The 24,252-nt window shown below is 48.5% G+C and overlaps 1 protein-coding gene across 1 annotated transcript in view; it reads right to left on the bottom strand.

The window, feature by feature from the left end:
* Window positions 1–20,079, bottom strand: part of KY (kyphoscoliosis peptidase) — a 57,702-nt gene extending 37,623 nt beyond the window's left edge. Inside the window, exons 1-3 of the mRNA XM_006883370.1 lie at window positions 19,944–20,079; window positions 14,080–14,142; window positions 7,780–7,842 (exon numbers count right to left, since the gene is read on the bottom strand). Coding sequence (XP_006883432.1) covers window positions 7,780–7,842; window positions 14,080–14,142; window positions 19,944–20,079 — 262 coding nt within the window. The remainder of the gene's footprint in view (window positions 1–7,779; window positions 7,843–14,079; window positions 14,143–19,943) is intronic.
* Window positions 20,080–24,252: the final 4,173 nt, after the last annotated feature.

Raw genomic sequence — 24,252 nt, 5'->3', positions numbered from 1 at the left:
AGGGTAGAGGGACAGTGCAGGAGTGGAAGACCCTCTATGAGGTGGATTGATTCAGTGACTGGGGTAATCGGGATGGGTGATCGGAGACAGTGTGATTGGCACAGGACAGAGCAGAGTTTAGGGCTGTTGTGCAGAGGGTCGCTATGAGTTGCAAGCGACTTGACGGCACATAACAACAAAAACATAGGGTCTCTATGAGTCGTCTACGCCTCAACAGCATTTAACAACAACAGCAACAACCCACATTTAAGGAAAAAACCTCATTTTGTTCATTCTGGCTTTGTTTTGGATTAAAAAAAATAAAAAAGGTACTTCCTCACAAAGAATGGTAATTTTTAAAAATTCTACTCCTTGAATTTGGCTTGGCCAATCTGTACATGGCAGAAGTTGTACTGTACAAGCTCTGAGCCTCGGTCTCAAGATGTTTTGCAGCTTCTGCTCTTGTTCTTGGGGTTCCAGTGACAAATGTCATGCATGTGGACCCACGCCAGCCTCCTAGCCGATGAGAGGCTGCCTGGCGTTTAGCAGAGTCATCTCAGGTGAGGTCATCCTAGGCCAGCTGGTCTCCAGTCATCTCTACAGACGACTTTTAACTCAGGAAAGTGTAGTTAACACCTGAGATCCCTCTCAGACAAGAACTCTCAGCCAACCTACAGACTTGTGAGCTAGTTTATAGTTCTGAGACACTTCGATTTTGGGGTGGCTTGTAACACAAAAAGGGTTTTCATGTGCAGTGGTTAATAGCTCTGTTGGTAACCATAAAGTGGGAAGTTTAAACGCACACGCTGCTCCACAGGGGACAAACGTCTTCTACCAACCGCTGTACAACATTGATAGCCTTAAAAATCCTATGAAGCAGCTCTCGTCTGTCCTACACTGTTGCTAGGAGTTAGAACTGACCTGAGGATGATGCGTTTTGTCTTGATGTGCAAAGGATCCTCTGAGTGGTGCTAATGATTTATGTGTTTGGTTGTTAACTGAAAGGTTACACATTCAAGTCCAACCACGGTGTTGTTCGTAGGTGCTATTCAGTTGAGCGCAACTCCTAGTGACCCTGTGAACAACAAACCTGAACCCTGTCCTGTCCTGTGCCATCCTTATCATCTCTGATACACTTAAGCCTATTGCTGCAGTCACTGTGTCAATCCTTCTCGGGGAGGGGGGGGGATGTATTCCTCTTTTCCGCTGACTCTCCATCTTTCTAAGCACGATACATACTCTTACAAAGAATGCGCCCTCCTAGCAACATGCCCAAAGTATGTGAGATGCAGCTTCACCACCTTTGCCCCCAAGGGACACCCTGGTATCCTGAATACTTCTTATATTGTGAGCGGCTTATTTTCTTTCTTTCTTTTTTTTTTTGAGCGGCTTATTTTCTTATTGGTGCATTCTTTTTTCCCTTATTGATTTTGTAAGAACTCTTTTTTACTAACCTGTTGTCCACATAATGTGTGGTAGTTATTTTCCAGGATGACAATATTGGCTTTCTTGAGTAACTCACAAACTTGTTCTGCATACAAAGAGGATAGTTCTTGAAAGTTGTAAATGGGAATTTGTCTCCACCCAAGGCATCCTTTGGAAGAGGTTAGTATTCATCTGGAAGTGTAGTTCCTATCACTTTAACTTAAAAAAGAATATCAGCTTTGTGATATTATAGTTGTTGTTGCTGTTGTTATGTGCCGTCGAGTCGTTTGCGACTCGTAGCGACCCTATGTACAACAGCCCTAAACCGTGCTCTATCCTGTGCCAATCTCATTGCCTCTGACACACCCATCCCAATTGCCCCAGTCACTGAATCAATCCCCCTCATAGAGGGCCTTCTTCTCCTGCGCTGTCCCTCTACTCTACCAAGCATGATGTCCTTCTCCAAGGGCCTGTCTCTCCTTACAACATGTCCAAAGTATGTCAGACGAAGCCCCAGAATCCTTGCCTCCAAGGAGCAGCCTGGTTTAACCCTTTCTAGGATGAATCTTTGTTTTCTTGGCAGTCCATGGTACATTCAATACTCTTCTCCAGCACTACAGCTCAAAGGCATCAATTCTCCTTCTATCCTCCCTAGTCATTGTCCAACTCTCTGATGCACAAGAGTTAAAAGCAAAATTCTGTATCAATCAATGGATTGCGGCCAGTGTCACCAGCGTCATGTTCTTTCTACATGTAAGTGCATGATGAATGAGGCAGTGGCCTGTTATCCTTGGCCTTTTCGCTTTCCAACCTGGATCATTCTGAAGAGGTTTTCAACGTAGCTGCCACGGGGTCCATGGATGCAAGACATCTTGTGAAAAGAACAATTCCAGAAGCATGCCCACTCTTTTTCCTGTGATAGGTCATGATACTCAATGCTCCAAGACGTCCTACATACAGCAAGGATGTCTTCCCAGGCTCTGAGAAGTCTCAGTAATTCCCAAGAGACTTTTACTATAGAAACTTTTTGGTGCCTGCAGTTTGGAGAAGAGTGAGCTAGAAGCTTAGAAAGTTGCAAAACTGAACTTTGGTTCTCAACAATAAACCTCTTCCCCCAGCATCTTGTCATATCCAGATACTTTCAATTACTCCCAATCCAGCCACAACTCAGTGTCAAAGAATGGGAAAGTTAAAAATCAAACACTCTTAAAGTCCTTCTAAAGGTAACTATTGAGGGACAATCTTAGAATGTGGCACTGGCCCTGAAGTTCTCTACTCATCACCATTTCTAATCTCTTGAAATTCCTCTTTCTTCTCTCTTGAGCAGAGACTAACATCCAACCTTCTCCCTGGCTCCCACTTGTTCATCCTTTCCCAAAGCTGCTAATTAGCACTCCCCCAAGGAAATCAGCAATGCTCCTGGACTCCCTAACCTGGGTGGAAGTGTGATTCCTGTGATCTCTTCTTAGGCTTTGAGAAGCATTAGGTCAGCTAGCTGGCCTCCTCAATCCCATCAGTTACCAGCTGCATTTATGAAACTTGATTTTTTTTTTTAAAAAATCAACTCACAGCCATTGAGTCAGAACTCATAGCTGACCCTCCATTGGTTTTCTGAAGCTGTAAATCACAAAGGAGACTGACCATCTTTTTCCTGCTGAAAAGCTGATGAAGCCAAAACACCAGAAAGTGCAGTCTCTGGGTTGGCAGGGCAACTCCTTATAGATTATGTCACCAGATCTCCCTTTGATTGTTGTAGTAAAAACTTACTAGTGATTCTTTTCTGCTTATTCTAAGAAGGAGCATCTCCCCTACATCTCATTGGTACACTTTCCCCAGCCTCCCAGAAACAGACCCAGTCATAGGCAGGCGTGAGCACATCCTTGTGCATACTGCCTGGGGCCCGCCTTTTATCAGTCAGGAGATGTCCTCTATGTGACAGCTTCTTTCCAGGTCCCTTCAGGTTTCAACTGGGATTTGTCTAAAGCCCTAATTTGCTCAGAATATCTAATGCAGGGATGGTAAACAGTCTTCTTGTTGCTCATTAATGAACTGATTGGAAGTAGCTTACTGACACGTCTCTTAATTAACAAAGACTGTCAGGCACGTGTGCAGGTGCACCTGTGCTGTGAGCATACATGCACATTTGTGTGTATGTGTTAGTAGGAGCTTGGAGAGTCATGCCAGGTATTTGCCGTTGTTGACTGAGAGTATTCCTTAACTACTTCCGGGTTACCAGGTTGCCATTACACATTCACAACTAGGATTTCGGCTTTGAGATTTTTTTCCACACAGCTGAAAGTCCAGAAAGTCTCAGCTACACCATGTGTACTTTTAAAAACACCCTGAAGCAGACCATGGATAGGTATCCAAAAGAGACACACTGTGGTTTCTGCTCAGAACGTCAGCCTTAGGGCAGGAATTGGTGGGCTGGGACGTGCAGCGAGAAGCATGGGAGAAGGTGAGAAGGGACAGTTGTGGTTTACAGAATGTTGACTGGGCATCACTGTTGCTGGCTACTATTATACCTAACACAAAAGCCACTTAGCAGCTCTCTTCAGAAAATGACAGCCGAGAGTAGTGTAACTCATGGCTGACACTGTTTGGACACTTCCTGGCATGTGTGACAAAGACCTGAACACTCCTGGCTTCCACTGGGCTTTCGAAAACACTGGGTGACTCATGATTCCTTGGTTGTCTCCTGTGGAATGGAGCTCCACAGGCAGTGCCAAATGATCCCATTTCAAAACCACATCAAAGAGTCTGCTTTTTGAGGTATCTATCACCTGACAGAAGAATCGATGCCTTTGAGTTGTGATGTTGATGAAGAGTACTGACTATCTCATGGACTGCCACAAGAGCAAACAGGTATGTCTTGTAGAAAGTGCAACCAAAGTGCTCCTTAGAGGCAGGCTTGTTGAAACTTCATCTTATATATTTGGACATGTTATTATGAGGGGCTGGTTCTTGGAAAAAAGATGTCATTCCAGGAAAGGTAGAGGGTCAGTGAAAAGAGAGAAAGAATCTCAACAACATGGATTGACCCAATGACTGTAGCAACAGGTCCACGTATAGCAGAGATGATGAGGATGGCACAGGATACAGTAAAGCTCAGATCAATTGTCCATAGGGTTGTTATGCATCATACTCAATGACATGTAACAACAACAACAACATCACTCCCCAACTCCTTGGAAAGGGAAATTGTGCTTGGAAAGGTGAAGGGTCAGTGAAAGAGAGAAAGACTCACAAAAGATGGACTGGCACAGTAGTCACTGTGCCACAGCAATAGACTCAGGTACATCAGAGATGACGAAGATGGTGCTGTATGGGACAAGGTTCACACTTGTTCACATGGTGATTATGAGTTGTCCTCGACTTGATGGTACAACAACAGCAACAACATTGGGAGCTGTCACATCACCAACTAGTAGCTTCTGATCACACTTAGAAAGAAAGGTGCTGAGGTGAACCTCTTCGGCTCCACGTATCTTCCTTGAGGCCTTACTCACTCATGTCTTATTGTCTCCAACAATGCTGCTCTAGTCATAGTCATTTCCTCATTCCACACACACCCCTGCCTCAGGCCCTCACATCTGCTGAGGCTTTTCTCCAGATACCCACATGACTGCTCGCTCACCTACTTCTTTATTTAAACATCACTTCTCAGGGAAATCTTCCTCAGCTACTCTATTTTAAATTGTCCCCTAGGATTATCTGGACAATGTCCCTCAGAGATTAAATGTCTTAATCTTAGGAACCTGTAATGTTATGATATCTTTCAAAAGACGTAATACAGATGTAGAGTCTTGTTCCATGGTGATGATCCTGGATTATTTAGGTGGCCTGATGTAATCCCAGTGTTCTCAGAAGAGGAAGAGTCAAGGAGATTTGACTACTTGTAAGGAGAATCCAGTGTGGCTACTGAAACAGAGATCATAGTGCTTTGTACTGACAGAGAAGCCTCCAGATTTGACCCTAGAGCTTTTAAAAGGAACCAGCCCTGCTGAAACTTTTGGTGCCGAAACCCGGGAACAAATGTTACCCCTTTTTAGTTTCACGAAACTTACTTCAACATCTGGCCTCCAGAAATGCAAGAGAATCCATTTTTTTCTTTCAAGTGTTTGCAGTCTTTGTTACAGCTGTCACAGAAAACAAATATAACCCCTGAAATTCTTTTTTCTGGAGTGAATGGGGTCAGGGTCCGTGCAAACGCAGACCAGGCTCCTTCTTACCGACCTCAGGGAGGGTAACTCCTCCTTCTTTGGCCTAGGTTCCCATGGGAGTCCTGCTGGCAGGGACTGAACTGAACACCCCAAAAATATGTGCTAGAATCCTGACCCCTGTGCTTGTGGATGCAATTCTGTTTGGAAATAGGATTCTCTTTGTTATGCTAATATGATCTTATAAATGTAAGGTACATTCTAAATCTAATTGATAGAAATAACAGTAAAGATACAGAGACAAGGGAGCAGAAATGTAGAGAGGACAGACTGATAACCAGGAAAGCAGGTAAATCACAAGCTAAGGAACTATAAGGATGGACAGCAAGTAGGAGAGGAAATGGACAAATAGCTAGTGCTCAGAATTCAGAATTCTAGCCTCCTGAACTGTGAGAAAGTAAATCTGTGCTTTTGAAAACAACACACTAGTAGATAGTATTAAAGATAATATGTGTAAAGTGTCTTTCTGTTTGAAGTGCCTGAATAAATGCAAAGAATACTCCCTGCTTATGTTATTTAAATTTTTAGATTGCCAATATGAGCTTGGCTGATAGCCTAAAGTACCATGGGTTGAACTCACCCGGTGGCTCTGAAGGAGAGAAGATTGGTGATCTTCTGTGTTCTGGGAAACCCAGTAGAGTTGGTCTTTTCTGTCTCTGGAGCCATGCTAAGTCAAGTCAACTGTACGGTTTTACCTAACAGCAGTTTACTCTCACTGCAGGCAGATTTCTTGTGCTTTTCGGCAGATGACAACGTTCATGGGAAGTCTATTTTAGAGAAGCCGTGAGAGCTGGAGCTTGTCCTTGTGAAGTACAGGTTGCTAGCAGGTCTGGGCTGGCCTTCCCTAGAGCCATCTTTGGAGGAATTTTGGTCTAAGGGTTCCTGAACCAGACCATAAAAAAAGAGCTGTTTCCTCTTTCTCACAGGCCTTTCCTGAACCACCTCTTTCTGGGGGCAGCAAGATTAACCCAGATTCAGAGAGAGAAGTCCCCAGAGAAGCAAAGACACCTGAGACTCTTGCATCAGAGATCCTCATCCACCACCCTTTAGTGAGATCACATCAATTTTCTTGCAGGTTAGGACATCAGAGCTGAGCTCAAGTAAGCTCCTCTCTACCAGTCCCGTAGACTGTAAGATAGAGCAGAAAATCAAGACAGTGGAGGGTGTATAATTGTTGCTGTGGACTATCGAGTCAGAACCAACCCACAGCTGACCCTCCAGTCAGTTTTCAGAGGCAGTAAATCACATGAGAGGGGACTGTCCATCTTTCTCCTGTGGAGTAGCTGGCAGATTTGAACTACCTGCCTTTGGGTTGCAGTACAATTCCTTACCATGAAGCTACCAGATTTGTTACCTTTCAAGCTGCAGCTGTCGAACTCTTCTGTGTCAATCTTGTCATGCCCCAAAGTAAGCCCACTGTGCACAAGCAGAATCAAAGTGGTGACGCCTTGAGCTGCACTCCCAAACACCAGAGCCCGAGGGACAAAGGGAAGATACCCAAGGACTCTTAGCACTTCCTACTCCCAGATGTGACATTTTTGGCACGAGGTGGATGCCCAGGAAGGCTGGGCTCAGAGAAGAGGACAAAGAACCATTCAGGCCAAATGTAGGTGTGAGCTCCATGTTCCAGCAAGTGGAAGCTGGTTCCCAGCGGGCCTTGGAAGGAAAGCTACAGCTGTGAGTGTAACAGCTGAGGCCACTTCTGACTGTGCGGTACTGGGCAAGTGACACCTTTCAGAGCCTCTGTGTCATCATCGTTTGTAAAGTAAGAATATCAACTGCATAGGATTGCTGTGAAGATGAGTTCACACGAGAATGCTGCAAGGAAATGTTTGGCGTGGCACCTGCCACACGGCTAGTGCCACATGTTAGCTGTAGTGATGACAATCCTGGTGATGACAGTGACAGCAGTGGGTCCTGTGGCTCAGGGACTTTATTTATTGATCCTATGGAGAGGGGCCGACTCTAAGGCCATGCAGCTTCTCACTGCCTCTCCCTTAAGAGGAAAAAAAGCCCTCACTTCAGCATCCACAGGGGCAGTGAGGACTCTACACCCCACAAGACGTGCTCCTCCCGAGGCTGCCTCTGGCAGGGGTATCATATCCTGGAGTACAACCCCTAGAGGAGATGTTGAAGGCCGTGGCAAGACTCTTACCTTGGTTGTCGTAGGAAGTGATGACCTGGGTCTGCTGAGCGTGCTGCTTCTCTGCCAGGCGGTCTATTTAAGGAAGACAGAGAGGCCTGCAGTGACCACAGGGAATGCAGTGGAATTTTCCCTGGGCAGAGCTCAGTCTACAAGAGAGGCAGGCTGAGCACCCCACAGGTTTAGCATCAGCATATGAACGCCATGAGCACACTGCATGGTACACACACTCCACAGTACACACACTTCCATGGTCTACACACTCGAGTGTACACACATCCATGGCATACACATTCCAGGGTACACATCTCCATAGTGTGTGCACTGTATGGTGTACACAGCTTCACAGTATACACACACCTCCATGGTGTACACGCTCCATGGGGTACACACCTCATTGGTGTGCATACTGTTTGGTGTACACAGCTTCACAGTATAAAAACTCCACCATGCACACATACCTCCATGGTGTACATGCTCCATGGGATACACAGCTCCATGGTGTGCATACTGCTTGGTGTACACAGCTTCACAGTATAAAAATTCCACCATGCACACACACCTCCATGGTGAGCATGTTCTATGATATACACACATCTCCACAGTATACACACTTCCAGTGTACACACCTTCATGGTATACAAACTCCACAGTGTACACACCTCCAGGATGAATACACTCCATGGTGTACACACCTTTATGGTGTGCGTACTGTATGGTGTACACATCTTCACAGTATACACTCTCCACAGTGCACACACCTCCATGGTGAACATATTCTATGATATACACACATCTCCACAGTATACACACCTCACAGTGCACACACCTCCATGGTATACAAACTCCAAAGTGTATATACATCCCTGATATAAATACCTCATGGTGTAAACACCCCACAGTGTATACTCACCCACAGTGTACACACCTCCATGGTGTAAACACCTCACAGTGTACACACATCTATGGTGTACATGCATCCCACAGTGTCCACACCTCCCTGGTGTACACACCCCATAGTGTACACATCTCCATGGTATACATAACTCCCTGGTGTACACAGCCCACAGTGTACACTCCTCTATGGTATACGTAACTCACTAGTATACACACTCCACAGTGTACACACCTCCATGGTGTAAACATCTCACAGTGTACAGACATCTATGGTGTACATCCTCCACAGTGTACAAACCTTCATGATATACAAAGCTCCATGGTATAGGTGTACATACTCCATACTGCAAATATATCCATGATATATACAATGACTAGGGAGGACAGAAGGAGAGTGGATGCTTTTGAGCTGTGGTGCTGGAGAAGGGTACTGAATGTACCCTGGACTGCCAGGAAAACAAACAGATTCATCTTGGAGAGGATTAAAGCAAGCTACTCCTTGGAGGCAAGGATTCTGGGGCTTCGTCTGACATACTTTGGACATGTTGCCAGGAGGGACGGGTCCTTGGAGAGGGACATCATGCTTGGGAGGGTGGAGGGACAGCGCAGGAGGGGAAGGCCCTCTATGAGGTGGATTGATTCAGTGACTGGGGTAATCGGGATGGGTGTGTCAGAGGCAGTGCGGTTGGCGCAGGATAGGGCAGGGTTTAGGGCTGTTGTGCATAGGGTCGCTATGAGTCGGAAACGACTCGACGGCACATAACAACAACAACAACATATACCACCCATAGTGTACATAGCTCCATGGTGTACACACCTCCCACAGTGTACACACCTCCACGATGTACAAATCCCACAGTATATACATCATGGTGTACATATTCCACAGTATATATAGCTCCATGGTGTACATATCTCACAGTGTACACACCTCTCACAGTGTACACACCTCCCACAGTGTACACACCTCCATGATGTACATATCTCACAGTGTAAAAACCTCTATGGTGTACATATCTCCATGGTTGTACACACCTCCACGGTGTACAAATCTCACAGTATATAAACCTCCATCGTGTAAACACCTCACATTATACACACCTCTGTGGTGTACACATCTCCATGGTGTCCACATCCCACAGTATATATAGCTCCATGATGTACATATTTCACAGTGTACACATCTCCATGGTGTACATATCTCCATGGTTGTACACACCTCCATGGTGTACAAATCTCACAGTATATACACCTCCATGGTGTAAACACCTCACAGTGTACACACATCTATGGTGTCCACATCTCCATGGTGTCCACATCCCACGGTATACACACCTCAATGGTGTACACCCCCCACAGTGTACATATGGTGTAAACATCCCATAGCATACACACCTCCATGGTATACACAACCCCACAGTGTACACATCCACAGCACATACACCTCTCTGACAGTCGCCCTTTCCCCGTGTGCACACCCCCTCATAAGCGCTGAAGCAGTGATGACAGCCTCTGTGCATAGCCCACCTTGGCTCTCAGCAGGACCGGCACTGCTGTGTCCCCCATGGTAGCCTGGAATGAAGGCCAGGGACGTCCCTCACCCTGACGTCCTCAGGAACAATTTCTAAAACACAGGGCTGTCTCCTTCATCTTCTTCATCTTTCTGTGCAGTAAGCTAGGAGGTTCCTATCCCTGTTTTAACTGAGGATGAGTCTGAAGCTTAGACTAGTCAAAGTTTTGTCAAAATCCCAAAGCCAGGCGGGGCCAGATCTGGCACCTGAGCCATGGGCCCCTGACTTCCCCGCTTAGTCAACCTCTGTGTCAAATAGGGAGTTGGGATAACTTGCTGTTTTGTTCAGTTACACAAGCACTTCTGTGATGTCTGCTCTGAGTGAGTTTTCTCTATAACTGGGAGTAGTCACACTCCTGGGCTGTGGCAGTGGAGGGAGGCAGGCTGCAGCCTCGAGTCCCGAGGGGAGTGTGTCCCCCTGTAAGCACCACCGTCCTTCCTGTCTCCTACCTTTACGGCTGCCTTGACCTGGCCTTATGGGGGACCAGGCTGGAGAGGGCCACCAGCAGGAGGCTCACCCTGTGCCCCCCCCCGCCCTCCCCCCCCAGTCTGCCACAACCTCTCAGTGGTTCGCTGGAAGGTGGTAAGGGCTGGACTGGACACCAGCAGACCTCAGGGGGCCCAGCAGGGACAGATTTCCATTCAAGTGATTCTCCTTGTACCCCTAACTTGTTCTGCCCCTTCCCACTTCCCCTCCTTGCAACCAGGCACAACTCAGAGTGGAAGGCAGGCCTTAACTGGGCTGAACTTGGGGTTCCCCTGCCGGGGTCGTGCTCCCTTGTAGGGCCTGCCTGCTCCAGCCTCTGTCAGTGAGTGGGCTCTGTCAGGCTCTGGAGCCCCCGGGGCCACGGTCAGTGGGCCCTGGGCCAGGCCCGTGCTGTGTGCCAACCTGGGGTGAGCTGGGATGCCAGGCTGGAGCCCCAGGCCAGACTCAGGCGAGTCCAGGGACTCCTGTGGGCTCAGCTGGCTGTGTCTTCCCTTAGAAACAGGATCTGGGAAGGGAATCCTCATGGAGGTGATTGGCTGGCATAGCCGCGGTTGGGTATTTATAGGCAGGTCTGCACCACTGGTTTCCCTGTAGCTGTGGGGCAGCGGCCCTTGCTGCTAGGCAGAGTTCAGCCAGGACGAAGGAAAGCAGCCAATCACAGCAGGGGAAGCCCGTTGCTGGACAAGCTACTGGGCTGAGTGGGGCCCAAACACATGCTGCTGAGATGTTTGGATGCGGGCCCTTACCCATTCCTCCTGTAACACCCCCACCTGAGGGGTGCACAGGGCAGCAACTCCGTGCTAGGCCACATGCGCAGTGCCCCCCACACGCTGCCAACCATGTCCTTCTCAGATGAAGCCACCAACGACTGGGGCAGGGAGGCCTGCTGGTCACAGCACTAGGTACCGGCCAGGCGGCAATGGCAGGAAAACAATACTATACCCCGAAGCCTGCCGTCAGAACACAGTTGGAAAAGTCGTTTTCGTCTGTGCATCTATGCAAGTGTGTCATTAGAAAAAAAGAAATGGACATTGGCTTTAAATTATATGTACGGTGGAGTTGTGGAACGACTATCTTCCCAGGGGTCAGGGGCCCTGTAGAATCTCTCTCCAACGCTGCATTTACCCAAAACTCTCTGTCCTGAGTGGTTTTGCAAGAGCTGTTTGAATCATCTCCTGTCAACAGACGTCTTCGTTGCTAAGCCTCACTTTCTGTCTTTCGCAAGAGCCTTGTCATAGTCTCCCCACCATTAACACGTCACTTTGCGTTTTGTTGTTATTTCTTTCTAACCTTTTCCCCAGACCCGGAGTTCAGAAGATGACAAAAAATAGGATGCATTCTGTATATTTCAGTTTCTCCTCATGTAGTAACAAGCGCAAGAAGCCATAAGTTTACTCAGGTGACTTCTGGAGGATGAGGTGGAGCTGTGACAGGTGAGGAGGGCATACACTTCTGCTGTTACCTGGGGTCACTCCTCACTTGCCCGTGAACACCCTGTGGCACGCATGCGCTGTGCGTGCTGACACGTATTCCTCTGGCTGACAGGTCTCTGGGGGTCTGACTCTTGCTAGACGACTCAGACGCCACAGCATAATCCCTCTAATTTTGATATCTACCCCCTTTACTCAATGGCACATAACAACAACAACAACCCCCTTTAAGTAAAGCCAGAGTGAGCACGTATCCCGTGAGCCCTGGGAATGAAGACTTGGGCGTCACTACACCCGCACTCGCCCACCACCAGCCAGGCAGCAGAGAGAATGGTTCCCCCAAGCCAGGCATGCGCTGAGAATGACTCCCATCCATGGGCAGTGGGGGACAGAAACACTGAGATTCCAGGGAAGTGACTGATGTCATCCTCAAAAGCATTTTAACATCACTCCACAGGGAAGAGGATCTTGAATGTCTCACACACTGTTTCGTCCCCCGTAATCAGAGCCACGCTCAGCACAAAGTGGACATTAGAGATATCTGTTGAGGGCATGAACGAATGCATTTACTTTGAAAACATCATCCTTATCTTTTCCTTCACTATTGTCTGAAGGAGGGCAGGCCAGAACATTCTGCTGATTGGTCTTGGCCAATCACTGGATAGAATGCCAAGGCCTCAGTTTCTCCATTTGTAGGAGTGACCCCCTCAATCTAACACTGGGTCAACCAATGATCTGATCTTGGGCCCACAGAGCCAAGTTCACTGGGAACCTCCTTCTGTGTATGTCAACAACCCAACTCATTGCTGCCAAGTTTTCAGAGGCTGTAAACCAAACGGGAGGAGACTGCTTATGCCACAGAGCCAGCCGGTGGGTTCGAACCACCTGCTTCTGGGTTGGCAGCATAACTCTTGACCTGCTAGGTCACCAGAGCGTCACTGGGGTTCTTGGGAAATTAGATATGAGAAATTAATTTATGTTGTTGGTGTTAGGTGCTGTCAAGTCACAGATGACTCATAGCGACCCTATGAATGAAAGACCTGAGCACTGTTCATAGAGTTTCCGGAGGCAAGCCATTTCAGAAGTGGATGCCACTCCTGCTTCCAAGCTTGTTTTAATTGGGAAGCTCCACCAAACACTGTCCATCCACCATGGGTAACCATTATCACATTTGACACATCAGTGTCACAGTGTTTAGCATCACGACAACCACGAGTTACCTCTGTACAGCAATGCACAGACCAGTGCTGTATCACTTAGAAGAATGTTTGTCAAAAAATAATTTAAACCAGGCCTGAGTGCCACAGATTAAAATCACCCACCTTGGGCTTGATAGCATAATTTTCTGTCCACTAGGCCAACGTAGTCCTCTCTATGTATATTAATATATACTATCAGAAATTCCCAAGGGCCCTCAATGCGCCGGCACTGACCTTTAGACTCTCTGAAGGAAACAGAATAGGCTATGATAGTTTCTCTATCCACAGCACACATTCCCTGAGAGATTCTGAATCTGCAGGGTGGCTGCCGCCTGTCATCAGAACGAGGCAGCTTTGGAAACTGACTTACTGTATTTGAGGATGTGGACGAGCCATAAACAGGCGCTGCATGGCATAGACGTCTCCAAGTCCCAGGGGAACGTGCTCAAAACTACCATCCCAAATGATGCCTAGGGCTTCCGATAGCTCAAGCCACATGGGTGGGCACTCGGCTTACGCATCCCATCCACCCACAGCCTCTGAGAGTGGGGAGCGGGGGCCATGACAGGGTCACAGTGGCCCTCGAGGCCTGACTATCACTGTCACCTGTCCATGATTAGCTGTCTCAGAGGCCAAACGAGAACAAGTGAAAATCAAGCTGTCCGGTCATTCCCCTCCCTCCAATGTGTGGAATCCCAGATGCTGGGAAAGAAAAGAAAGAGCATTTACCATGCAGGTCATTTGCTTCCATTCTCTGCCACTTCCGGATTCCGTTTCCGACTCCTTGGAGTCCTGTGAAATAATAGAGGTTGGCATGAGATGCTCTGCGGTGGGGGCGCCAGGCAGAGGCGAGATAATGGTGATTGCAGACCTATCTGGGCTAACGTGGAGGGACGTGGCTCTCAAGGATCGAGAGAAGCTGCACTACTACTACTCAGATGCATTTGGGGAACAAATACAACTCTCAAATTTTAAGCCACTGATAATATTATAAAACAGTAGTTTTCAAGGGTTGTTGTTGTTGTTATTATTGTTATTGTGTTGTTGTTAATTGCCTTCGAGTTGAGCACGACTCATAGTGACCCTATGAACAAAAGGGGCCTAAAGCCCCTCTACAATCATGGACTTTTACAAAAGTTCACTATTATGTTGTCATTTGTTTGTTATGTGCCGTCGAGTCGTTTGCGACTCACAGAGACCCTATGCCCAACAGCCCTAAACCCTGCTCTGTCCTGTGCCAATCGCACTGCCTCTGACACACCCATCCCGATTACCCCAGTCACTGAATCAATCCATCTCATAGAGGGTCTTCCCCTCTTGCGCCGTCCCTCCACCCTCCCAAGCATGATGCCCCTATCCAAGGACCTGTCCCTCCTTGCAACATGCCCAAAATATGTCAGACGAAGCCCCAGAATCCTTGCCTCCAAGGAGTAGCCTGGTTTAACCCTCTCTAGGATGAATCTGTTTGTTTTCTTGGCAGTCCATGGTACATTCAATACTCTTCTCCAGCACTACAGCTCAAAGGCGTCAATTCTCCTTCTGTCCTCCCTAGTCATTGTCCAACTCTCTGATGCATAACAAGTGATTGCAAAAACCATGGCCTGTATCAGGTGCACCTTATCAAGTATGACCCATAACGACCCTGTGAAGAAGAGATCTCAATGCTGTCCTGTCCTGTGCCCTCCTCACCATCTGACGTAAGTGTCCATTTCTGCAGTCACTATGCCAATCTATCACATTAGGAGTCTTCCTTTCGCTAACCTTTCCAAGGATGATGTGCATGTCCAAGGAATATCTTTCCCTAGCACCATGCCCAAAATATGTGAGACAAAACGTCACCATCTTTTCTCCAAGAAGCACTCTGGCTGCACCTTTTCCAAGACTTATCTGTACGTTTGGCAGTCCATGGGATATTCGGTACTCTTCTCCAACACAATAATTCAAAGTCCGATTAGTTATCAAGATTATTCAGGGAGAATTTTCTCAATGTCGTTGTTGTATACCACTGAGTTGGAACTGACCCAAAATCCTCCAGGGGGTTTTCAGAGGCAATTAGTTGCACGGGAGGAGATTATCCCTCCTTCTCTCACAGAGCACCTGGTGGATTTGAACTGCATGCCTTCAGGGTTGCAGTGCAGCTTTTTATCACTAGGCCTTCAGAGCTCCCTAATTCACACACACACACACACACACACACACACACACACACACACACACACACCCTATTTTCTTCTCCTGCATCTCTACCATATAAATAAGGACACGTCAACTTAAAAGACATTTGCCATTCATGCTTCTTATCTACTTGCAGATGTGGGGTGGCGAGTCCCCTCCTTTTATACTTTCGATGGAGCGGGAGGTGCAGACACTGCCTAAACCAATGGGGACTGAAAAATGACGGCTTCCTGGTGCCCCAGTCGTCCTTGCAGGCGCGGCAGGTGCACGCGTGGCCTGGGCCTACCTGCGCCTGCCCGGGCCTCGGTGATGCAAGGGGGTGAGGACGGGAGCTCGCTGCCCAGCGGCGGGTGGAAGTGGTGGCTGCACAGTTGAGTTCTTGGCACGAAACTGGCATACATTCTGGCAGCCACAAGAGCTGCAATAAAACCGAGTTCCTGGCACAGAAGGCGCACCCACAGCTTCTTGATGGCGGCGGAGGTTTCCTCACCCGACCAGCTCCACGGCTCGCGTTAAGCTACCGTCGCGGGAAGCCCAGTATCTAGCCTGCTTCTTCCAGTCTTTTCTACTGCTGAGTGTGCTCCCCCAATTAAAAAAAAAATCTTTTCTGCAGAGCAAGCAATTTACCAATCAGAGTGCTCACGGATGCACTTAGGGAGTAGAATGCATCATTTGGGGGTTAGGGACCTAAAAGACGCTAACAACTTCACAGTCCTTCCAGACTTGGTGCAGGCAGCTTTGGACTCCCCCCCACCCCTACCCTCACTGGCAGAAGAATATATGGAATCTCAGCTCGGGTGGCCTAGTGGTAAGAAGCGGTGCTGCAGCCCTGAATGCATGCTGTTCTAATCCACCAGCTACTCTGGGAGAGGATGGGCATTTCCTCCTGTGTGATTAACTGCTTCTGAAAACCTGCTGGAGGGTCAGCTATGGGTGGATTCCGACTTGATGGTAACACACACACACACACACACACACACACACACACACACACACACATTCCGCTTCTGGAGGATGAAGGCTTCCACATATGTCTTTGAGAAGCCTTGTTTTAACACTGTCTGTTGTTGTGTACCATTGAGTCCACAGCAACCCAAAGCTGACCCTCCAGCAGAGGGTACCATGGACTGCTAGGAGAACAAACAGATTCCTCCTGGAGAGGGTTAAACCCGGCGGCTCCTTGGAGGTAAGGATTCTAAGGCTTCGTCTAACATACTTTGGTCATGTTGTAAGGAGGGACCGGTCTTTGGAGAGGGACGTCATGCTTGGGAGGGTGGAGGGACAGCGCAGGAGGGGAAGGCCCTCTATGAGGTGGATTGATTCAGTGACTGGGGTAATCGGGATGGGTGTGTCAGAGGCAATGAGATTGGCACAGGACAGAGCAGAGTTTAGGGCTGTTGTACATAGAGTCGCTATGAGTCACAAGTGACTCGATGGCACATAACAACAACACCACCACAGAGGAGGAGATCGCCCCACCTCCTGCTCTAACAGTGCCTAGGGTGATGCCGACAGCCTGTTTGGCTACTAATGGCTGGAGGTTTGATTTCATCCAGAGGGGCTTCTTAACAAAGGCCTGGTGACCGCCTTTGGGGGGAATCAGACATTGAAAATCCTACAGCGCATAGCTCTTCTTCGACATAAATAGGATCACCAGGAATTGGAATCCTATTCCTCTGACAACGGCTTGTTGACACCAAGGAAGTGGCTTGGAGAATGCGAGCGCCTTCAGAGGACAGGCAAAAGCACCCATTCCTGACAGTCCACGTTCCTGAGGATCCATCCTACCCAGGTTTTCTTCCTCCCTCTGACTCCTTTCCAGCCACAAGGCCACGGCAACAGCAGCTGCATGGCCCCATCTCCACACAGCCCTCTGCCATCTGGCAAGAACTACTCTTGCCTAACACGGAGCTCTGACCCTCTTCTTTGCAGAGCTGAGGACCTGGGACGGGGGTGGGGGGGATGGGGGTGGAGGCAGATGTCGGGGAGCAGGTGCTGCCTTGCTTTGGATCCGGTGCCTCGTCAGGAGGCCGTGGGACACGTGGGTCCTGTTGGGGAACTTCCTCTCCTGCTGGCTGCGTCCTGAGGGAGCGGGCCTGGCCAGGGACCTCCTGGACCTCACTGGTGCCCAGCCACCCTGGGAGGCGAGGGCTTTGCCTCTTATCTGCGCTCTGGCACAGAACTGTTGGTGATTGAGTCCACGAGAAACTTCCATCAGACAAATATTTGGAGGGGGAAAAAATCAGCCAAAAAGACCAGCAAGCAGGGATTTCTTTTTTTTCTGCCTGAGGCCTGAGTGTGAGCGGCTTTTGTTCAGGGAAGCGAGCAGGCCTAGAGCCTGACATTTCCTAGGCTTCTTCATGTTCCTCACGACTCTTTCTAGTGTCAGAGCACTTAGGGGAAGCAAACTGTGCGGGAGGTGGTAACTCTCAGGCCGACTGTGATCTGGGTCTCAGGGGACCCTTTGGTTTTGCCACACCCTGAGGGGGGTGGTGTGTGTGTGTGTGCCCTCCTGAACTGTTGCATGTGTAGCAACAGCAGTCTCATTTTTTTGCTAATTTCTGAAGCACAAATACCCTGCCAGGGCTCTCTCACCCTCTCCCAGGAACAGCTTTGGGAATTGAAACACAATGGATCAAAACAACGGCTTGCTCCTCAAACTCCTCCTGAGTCCCGTAGCACCTGTCCACATTCTCAGCCTTCCGGAATCGCTTTCCTCCTGGTGCCCAGGCAACCAGAGCGAGGCCTTCTGCGGCCCCATTGCCTCAACAGGGCAAGTGGAAGTGGGGGCGGTGGGGGGGATGCTGACACTGGATGTGCACAGGGCTCCGGGGTACAGGAATCCTGGGGACAGGGTAGCAGCAAGGACGCTAAGGAATGCTAGTGCAGGAGGGGAGGTGGGAGGCAGAAATTCTCTTACCAAATGGGCTGTTGAACATCGATTGTTCTCAAAGACCTGGCTGCTAGTTACTCCAGCGCATGCTCATAACAGCCTCCCTGAGCGCTCAAGGCTTCTTCCTCATAGACACCCTGAAACCTCTGCGGGGCTTTTGGAAACCTACATTATTATCCAACCGTAATCTATGGATATCGCGTTAGATCCTCTGGACAATAACCAGAGGTCTGGCTTCTGCTTTCTGCCATCTCTCTGTTGTGGTTTTGTGGGCCCCCCCCCCCAGTCAATTCCAGCGCCAGGAGACACTACATGTTACCGAGCGGAACTGCGTCGTAGGAATCTTTATGGAATCAGGAGGTTTTGCTTGCTTGCTTGCTTTCCTAAACATTTTTCCCCCCCCAAGAAGCATTTTAGGATGCTTCAGGTGAATGTTTACCTAGCAAATTTGTTTCCTCCATGAATAGTTTACGCACAAATTGTCCAATCCAGAGACTGGTTACAAATCTCTGCAATGTATCAGCACTATTACATCCTCCCTGGGTACCCCATCAGTCCAGTGACCTTGTCTCCTTATACTTGGTTTGGGGCAAATGCACTAAGGCTTTTCTTAGTGGTCCCACTGGGTGAGTTGGAACTGCCAAACTTTCAAGCGCCACCTGCGCTCCAAACAAGAACCCCTGTCCCCAAAACAAGCTCCTTCCTGTCCAGTGGATTGTGAATTATGGTGACCCTACAGGACAGGACAGAAGCTCACCACTGGGTTTCCAAGGCCTGTGAAACCTTTGCAGAAGCGGCTAATCTGATATTTTTTCCTGAAGAGCCACTGCATGGTGCGTTCAAATAAGTTTTCTTTTGGTTAGCGACTGAACACTCCCAGTCACTGCGCCACCAGGGCTCCTTCACATCCCTCAGGAGTCACTTCATGTCACCAGTCGACCCTTCTCCAGAAAGTGGGTGGGACAAGTAAAACTAAAGGACAAGCTTAAGTGAGAAGCACAGATTGCAACCTTCACCCAACCCAAGCTGGTGTTCCCTTTACGCCTTATGTCTGTGGGAGGTTGATAGAGTGCAGAGAACAGGGAAACTGAGGCCAGGAGTTGCGCTAGGTCACAGCGATTTCAGAGTCTGGCATCCCCTCCAGCACGTGGTCCTACACAAGTTCTCCAGCCTCCCCAGTGCCCTTCAGTGTGCTCTGGGGCCACCTAGGAGTCAGGTCCAAGGCTCCATCCTTTGCTGCAGGACATCTTCAGAACCAGATCTGCACCCAGTGACCAGAGATGGGGGACCAAGCTGGGGATGGAGGATGAAGCACTCTTGGACACGTGCAGGGAGTCAGCCAGGGACAATCAATGGACTGTGGGTTACCACTGGACAGCAAGGAGCAGGGGCGCAGGCGGTGGTGCACAGGGCGGTCGCTCTGGCAGACCTCGGTTAGGAGCGCGGGAAGCGTCCCCCCAGCAGGCGAGCCCCAGGGTGGGGAGGAGGTCGAGGGGCCCGCGTGCCCACGCCGGGCGTCAGTTACCTCCTCGGCGCTGCAGCGGCGCGCCCGAGTCCGCCTGGTGTTCCGAGTGCGCGCCGTGTGCGGCGCGCCGCTTCTCCGAGTGCACGATCAGCAGCATGTCGATGGCCACGGCGTTGTCGTCCTTCTTCAGCTCCATGGTGCCGCCTCCCTTCCGGCCAGCGCGCCGCGGCCGCTCGCGAGGCTGCCTGCGCTGCAAATGGCCCCGTGCGCGCCGCTGCCGGCGCGGGAGAGGCGAGGGCGCGGAGAGGGCGCGGAGAGGGCGCTCCCCCGCCGCCCGCCGCTGGCCGCCGCGTTTCGCTGACTCTGCCAAACACGCTATTAGGGCCCTGCTGGGAGGGCGCTGCCCTGATGAAGCAGCTATAAGTCACCTTTGAAAGGAAATCCCCGGGCCGAACCCTGACCTGCCCTGGAGGCCGCAGCGAGCAGAGACGCATGCCTTCCAGCGCCTTCCTCTGCATCCCCTGCTCCCAGCAGTGAATCGGGGTGTGTGGGGGGGTGCTTGTCCCTGTCCCCAGAGAGGGCTCGAAGGGGACCTCCACTGGGAAATCATTACAAAAGCTAAATTTGCACAACGAAAGCCCGTTCAGGAAAATGGGAAAGGGCTTGTTTTGGCCTTGACCATGCTCATTACCCAGTGGGCTGTGGAGGGTGATAGCTCCCCTTGTAGTAGGGAGCCAAGTAGGGGTGTTAGGAGGAACCTCCCCCAGTTTGGGCCGCATTAGATCTTGGAGGTGCCCACTGGGCGTTAACCTAACAGCCCTCTCAGCCTGAAATGAAAACAAAATAAAACTTTTTAAAAGTCCCTGTTCTTTCTAGGCCCTGGCTCTTGTCCTGGGGGAGGGGGAGGCCCTGGCGCACTGAGCTGCCGCGTTTGCCTGCTCACCCGTCAGGGAGCTGGACCCGGGAGGCCATTCTATTTTTACCCTGGCCTGGCCAGCACCCGCAGCTCCCTTGGCTGCAAGCTTCAGGAGTGTTTACACTGTCATCTGCCTGGTGGCTCTTGGCACCAGGAACCCACCGGACTTGGGGACAGTCACCTAATTTGAGTGTCAGTGGTTAATAGATGGATCCCCAAATGGAAGGCTTTGCTGTCAGGACTCTTCCCTGCTTCGGGGCGCACTGACACCCGCTTGCATCATGGTTCCCAGAGCTGCCATCTTCCCTATGGGTATACCCTGCTGTCACCCAGGGTTCCCACGTCTGCTCCCCCCATGCAGGACTAAAATACCTGGGGCCATCCATGTTGTGAGAGTTACCTGCAGTAAGTGGCCTGGTGCGTAATTGCTGTTGTTGTTATGGGCCATCTGTCTAACCCATTCAAAGCTGAACCTTCAACGGGTTTTCAGATGCTGTAAATCGAAAGGGAAGAGACTGCTCGTCTTCCTCCTGTGGAGTTGCTAGTGGATTCGAACCCCATCTGAAATGACAACGCAGCTCCTTTACAGTGGGTCCCTAGAGCTGGGGGCATAATTGGTGATCTAGAAATGGTAGCCGTGTTCTTAACTTTGAGAGTGATGTGGCTAGCAAGTCAATGATGGAGGGAGTGTCACAGCATCAACTCTCACCCTTAGCTCTCTTTCCCCTGTACCTGGTGTTCATGGTTTAGTCTCCACATAAAATTGGCCCCTCATTGCATTACTCCCTCACCCGCTGGGCCACAAAAGAAGAGGTCACCTGCTTCTTAGGGCCATAGAGGGGTGCAGGAGGGTGACTCCTAAGTCTACTAAGTAGGGCATTGCCATTTCTTGTCCTGTCCTGGTTCTGGAGAGGACCGGAAGGAGATACTTCCTCTGAGAAACCAGGACAAACATAAAAACCACAATGAAGTACCATCTTAACACAGTAGCAGTGGCAAAGTTTAACAGAACAGCAAGTAATAAATGTTGGAGAGGATGTGGCGAGAGAGGAAATCTTATACACTGTTGGTGGGATTGCAAAATGGTACAACCTCTCTGGAAGGCAGCTTTACATTTCCTCAAGAAAGCTAAACTTAGAAATTCCTAATGACCTAGCTATCCCATTACTTGGAATATACCCTGAGAAAATGAGACTTGTACACCAATGTTCATAAAAGCATTATTCACCATTGCAAGAACATGGTAACAGCTCAGATGTCCAACCACAATCAAATGGATGGAGAAATCATGGTAACATTCACACAACGGAATACTGTGTGCAGCACACGGGAGCAGTGATTTACCTAACTTGGGAGGGACTGGAGAGCATTATGCTGAGTGAACTAACTCAGTCCCATAAGACAAATACTGAATCAGGCCATTATTGTAAAATGAATATGATGATTCAAGGGAGGGGGAGGGTGGAAGCAGAGGTGTAAGTATGGGGGGTTATTAACCATAGGGTTGAACAATTTGATGTGTGTGAAGGAAATGGGAAGTGTGAAAAACAATGTATTTCAATTTGGTAAGTAAATCTGTAAAATGTAAAAAAAATAAATTAAAAAAAAATCACACTCCTGTCTGCATCACCACACACACACACACTCACTCACAAAAGTCAGAGGCTGCATAAGCCAGGTCCCTGCTTTCTATTGTAGTTGTTGTTTGCCATCCAGTCAGAAACGACCCATAGCTGACCCTCCAGTAGGTTTTCAGAGGCAGTTAAATTATGGGAGGAGATTGCCCGGTTTTTTCTTCTCTTTTCAAAAGGCAGCTGGTAGATTTGAACCACAGGTCTTCAGGATTGCAGTGCAGCTTCTTACCACCAGACAGGGAGGTAATCTCATACTTAATGTGAGTAGAGCTATGATCCTTAGAATTTTTGGGAAGTAAGTTAGCAGACCTTTTGCCCTGAGGTGCCTCTTGATAAACTTGAACTGCCAGCCTGTGTGTTAACACTTTGCGCTCCACAGGATGAATTGAAAAGGATAATGCATCTGAGGGGGACTGGGATTAATTTCTTTCCCATGTCGCTTTTTAATTTGATCAAGTGGATAGCATTGTTCTAAATGGCCCATTTTTCATTCCACAAAGCAAGAAACTAGGTCCATGTGAAAAACAATGTATATGAACTTTGTAGGTAAACCAAGAATAATAATAAAAAGGTATTTTCTAATTATAGACAATGCACGCTCATTATTGAAAACTTAGCAAACCCAAGAGACGCATTGTTTCTAGGTGCCTTTGATTTGCTTCTGACGCCGATCTGTACCACAGTGCTGCCGAGCCTCACACCACCCTCACCACCATTGCTGTATTTGTGAGTCTTGTTTTATCTCTTGTGCCAGTCTGTCTTATGGAGGATCCGCTGACTTTAAAAATCGCATTGCCCTTTTCCAGGGACTGGCCCATGATAATGTCTTAAAGAAAGGAGATGGAGTCTTGCCACTCTCACTTTTCAGTTTTCTAACAAACATTCTGATTCTATGTCTTCCAAAACAGATTTGCTCGTTTTGGTTAGCCAACAACATAGTTCAAAGATCTAATTTCGAAAAACAGGATCTAACTTCTTCTTCAGTCTTCCTCAGTCATAGGCGAATGAATGAGTTGCCCCAGGGTTGCATCGATTCCTGACACCTGGTTTCCCCTAGTGTCTTCAGCGTAAGTAAGCTTAGAGGCCTCTCATTGCAGGACCTTCGGCTCTTGCTCATGGGCTGTTTCTGGCGATGCACCCATTCTTCTTGATACGGTGAATCCATGTATCCCTCCCATCTTCTTTCACTGTTTCCGGAATCAATCAAGAATTCATTTCTAGAATCTTTCAGTACCACAGTGTGAGGACTGATTCTTCCCTCCCTTCAGTTCTTAAGAAATGCTGAGATAAAAAAAAAAAGAAATGCTGAGATCAATGCTGTTTTTTTTAAACTCCAGGTCTTTGCACATTTCATTACAATACTTTGTCTTTAGAATTCCTCCGTAAGATCTTCTGTTCTGCTTTTTTTCTTTTTTTAAAATTTATTATCAATTTCATTGACATTTTAAAAAATAATTTTAATGAGCATTTATAGAGATTTTGGATTTCTCTCCCCACCCATCCCTCCCCCTGTTCTACTCTTTTTATATCATCGTTTTATATACTCGTATACTCTCTCTCTCTCAAACACACACACACACACACACACACACACACACACACACACACGGAATGCTGTTAGGAGAGAGAGAGAGAGCTACAAAGAGAGAGAGAGGTACAGAGAAAGAGAGACAAAGTTACAGAAAGAAGTAAATGAAACTACTGATATTCCATCAGAGATAATAACTTTAAAAAATTTTTTTGAGATTTTAATGAAAGTTTATAAAGAACTTGGGTTTCCAATCCTTCATTGTTGCACATTTTCCTCTCTGTTCCCCCT

Source organism: Elephantulus edwardii, unplaced genomic scaffold, assembly GCF_000299155.1.
Source record: "Elephantulus edwardii isolate Elephantulus edwardi_28Jun2011 unplaced genomic scaffold, EleEdw1.0 scaffold00027, whole genome shotgun sequence".
NCBI classification, from domain to species: domain Eukaryota; kingdom Metazoa; phylum Chordata; class Mammalia; order Macroscelidea; family Macroscelididae; genus Elephantulus; species Elephantulus edwardii.
The sequence above is the reverse complement of the archived record's forward strand: the minus strand, read 5'-3'. Positions and strand labels throughout refer to the sequence as shown.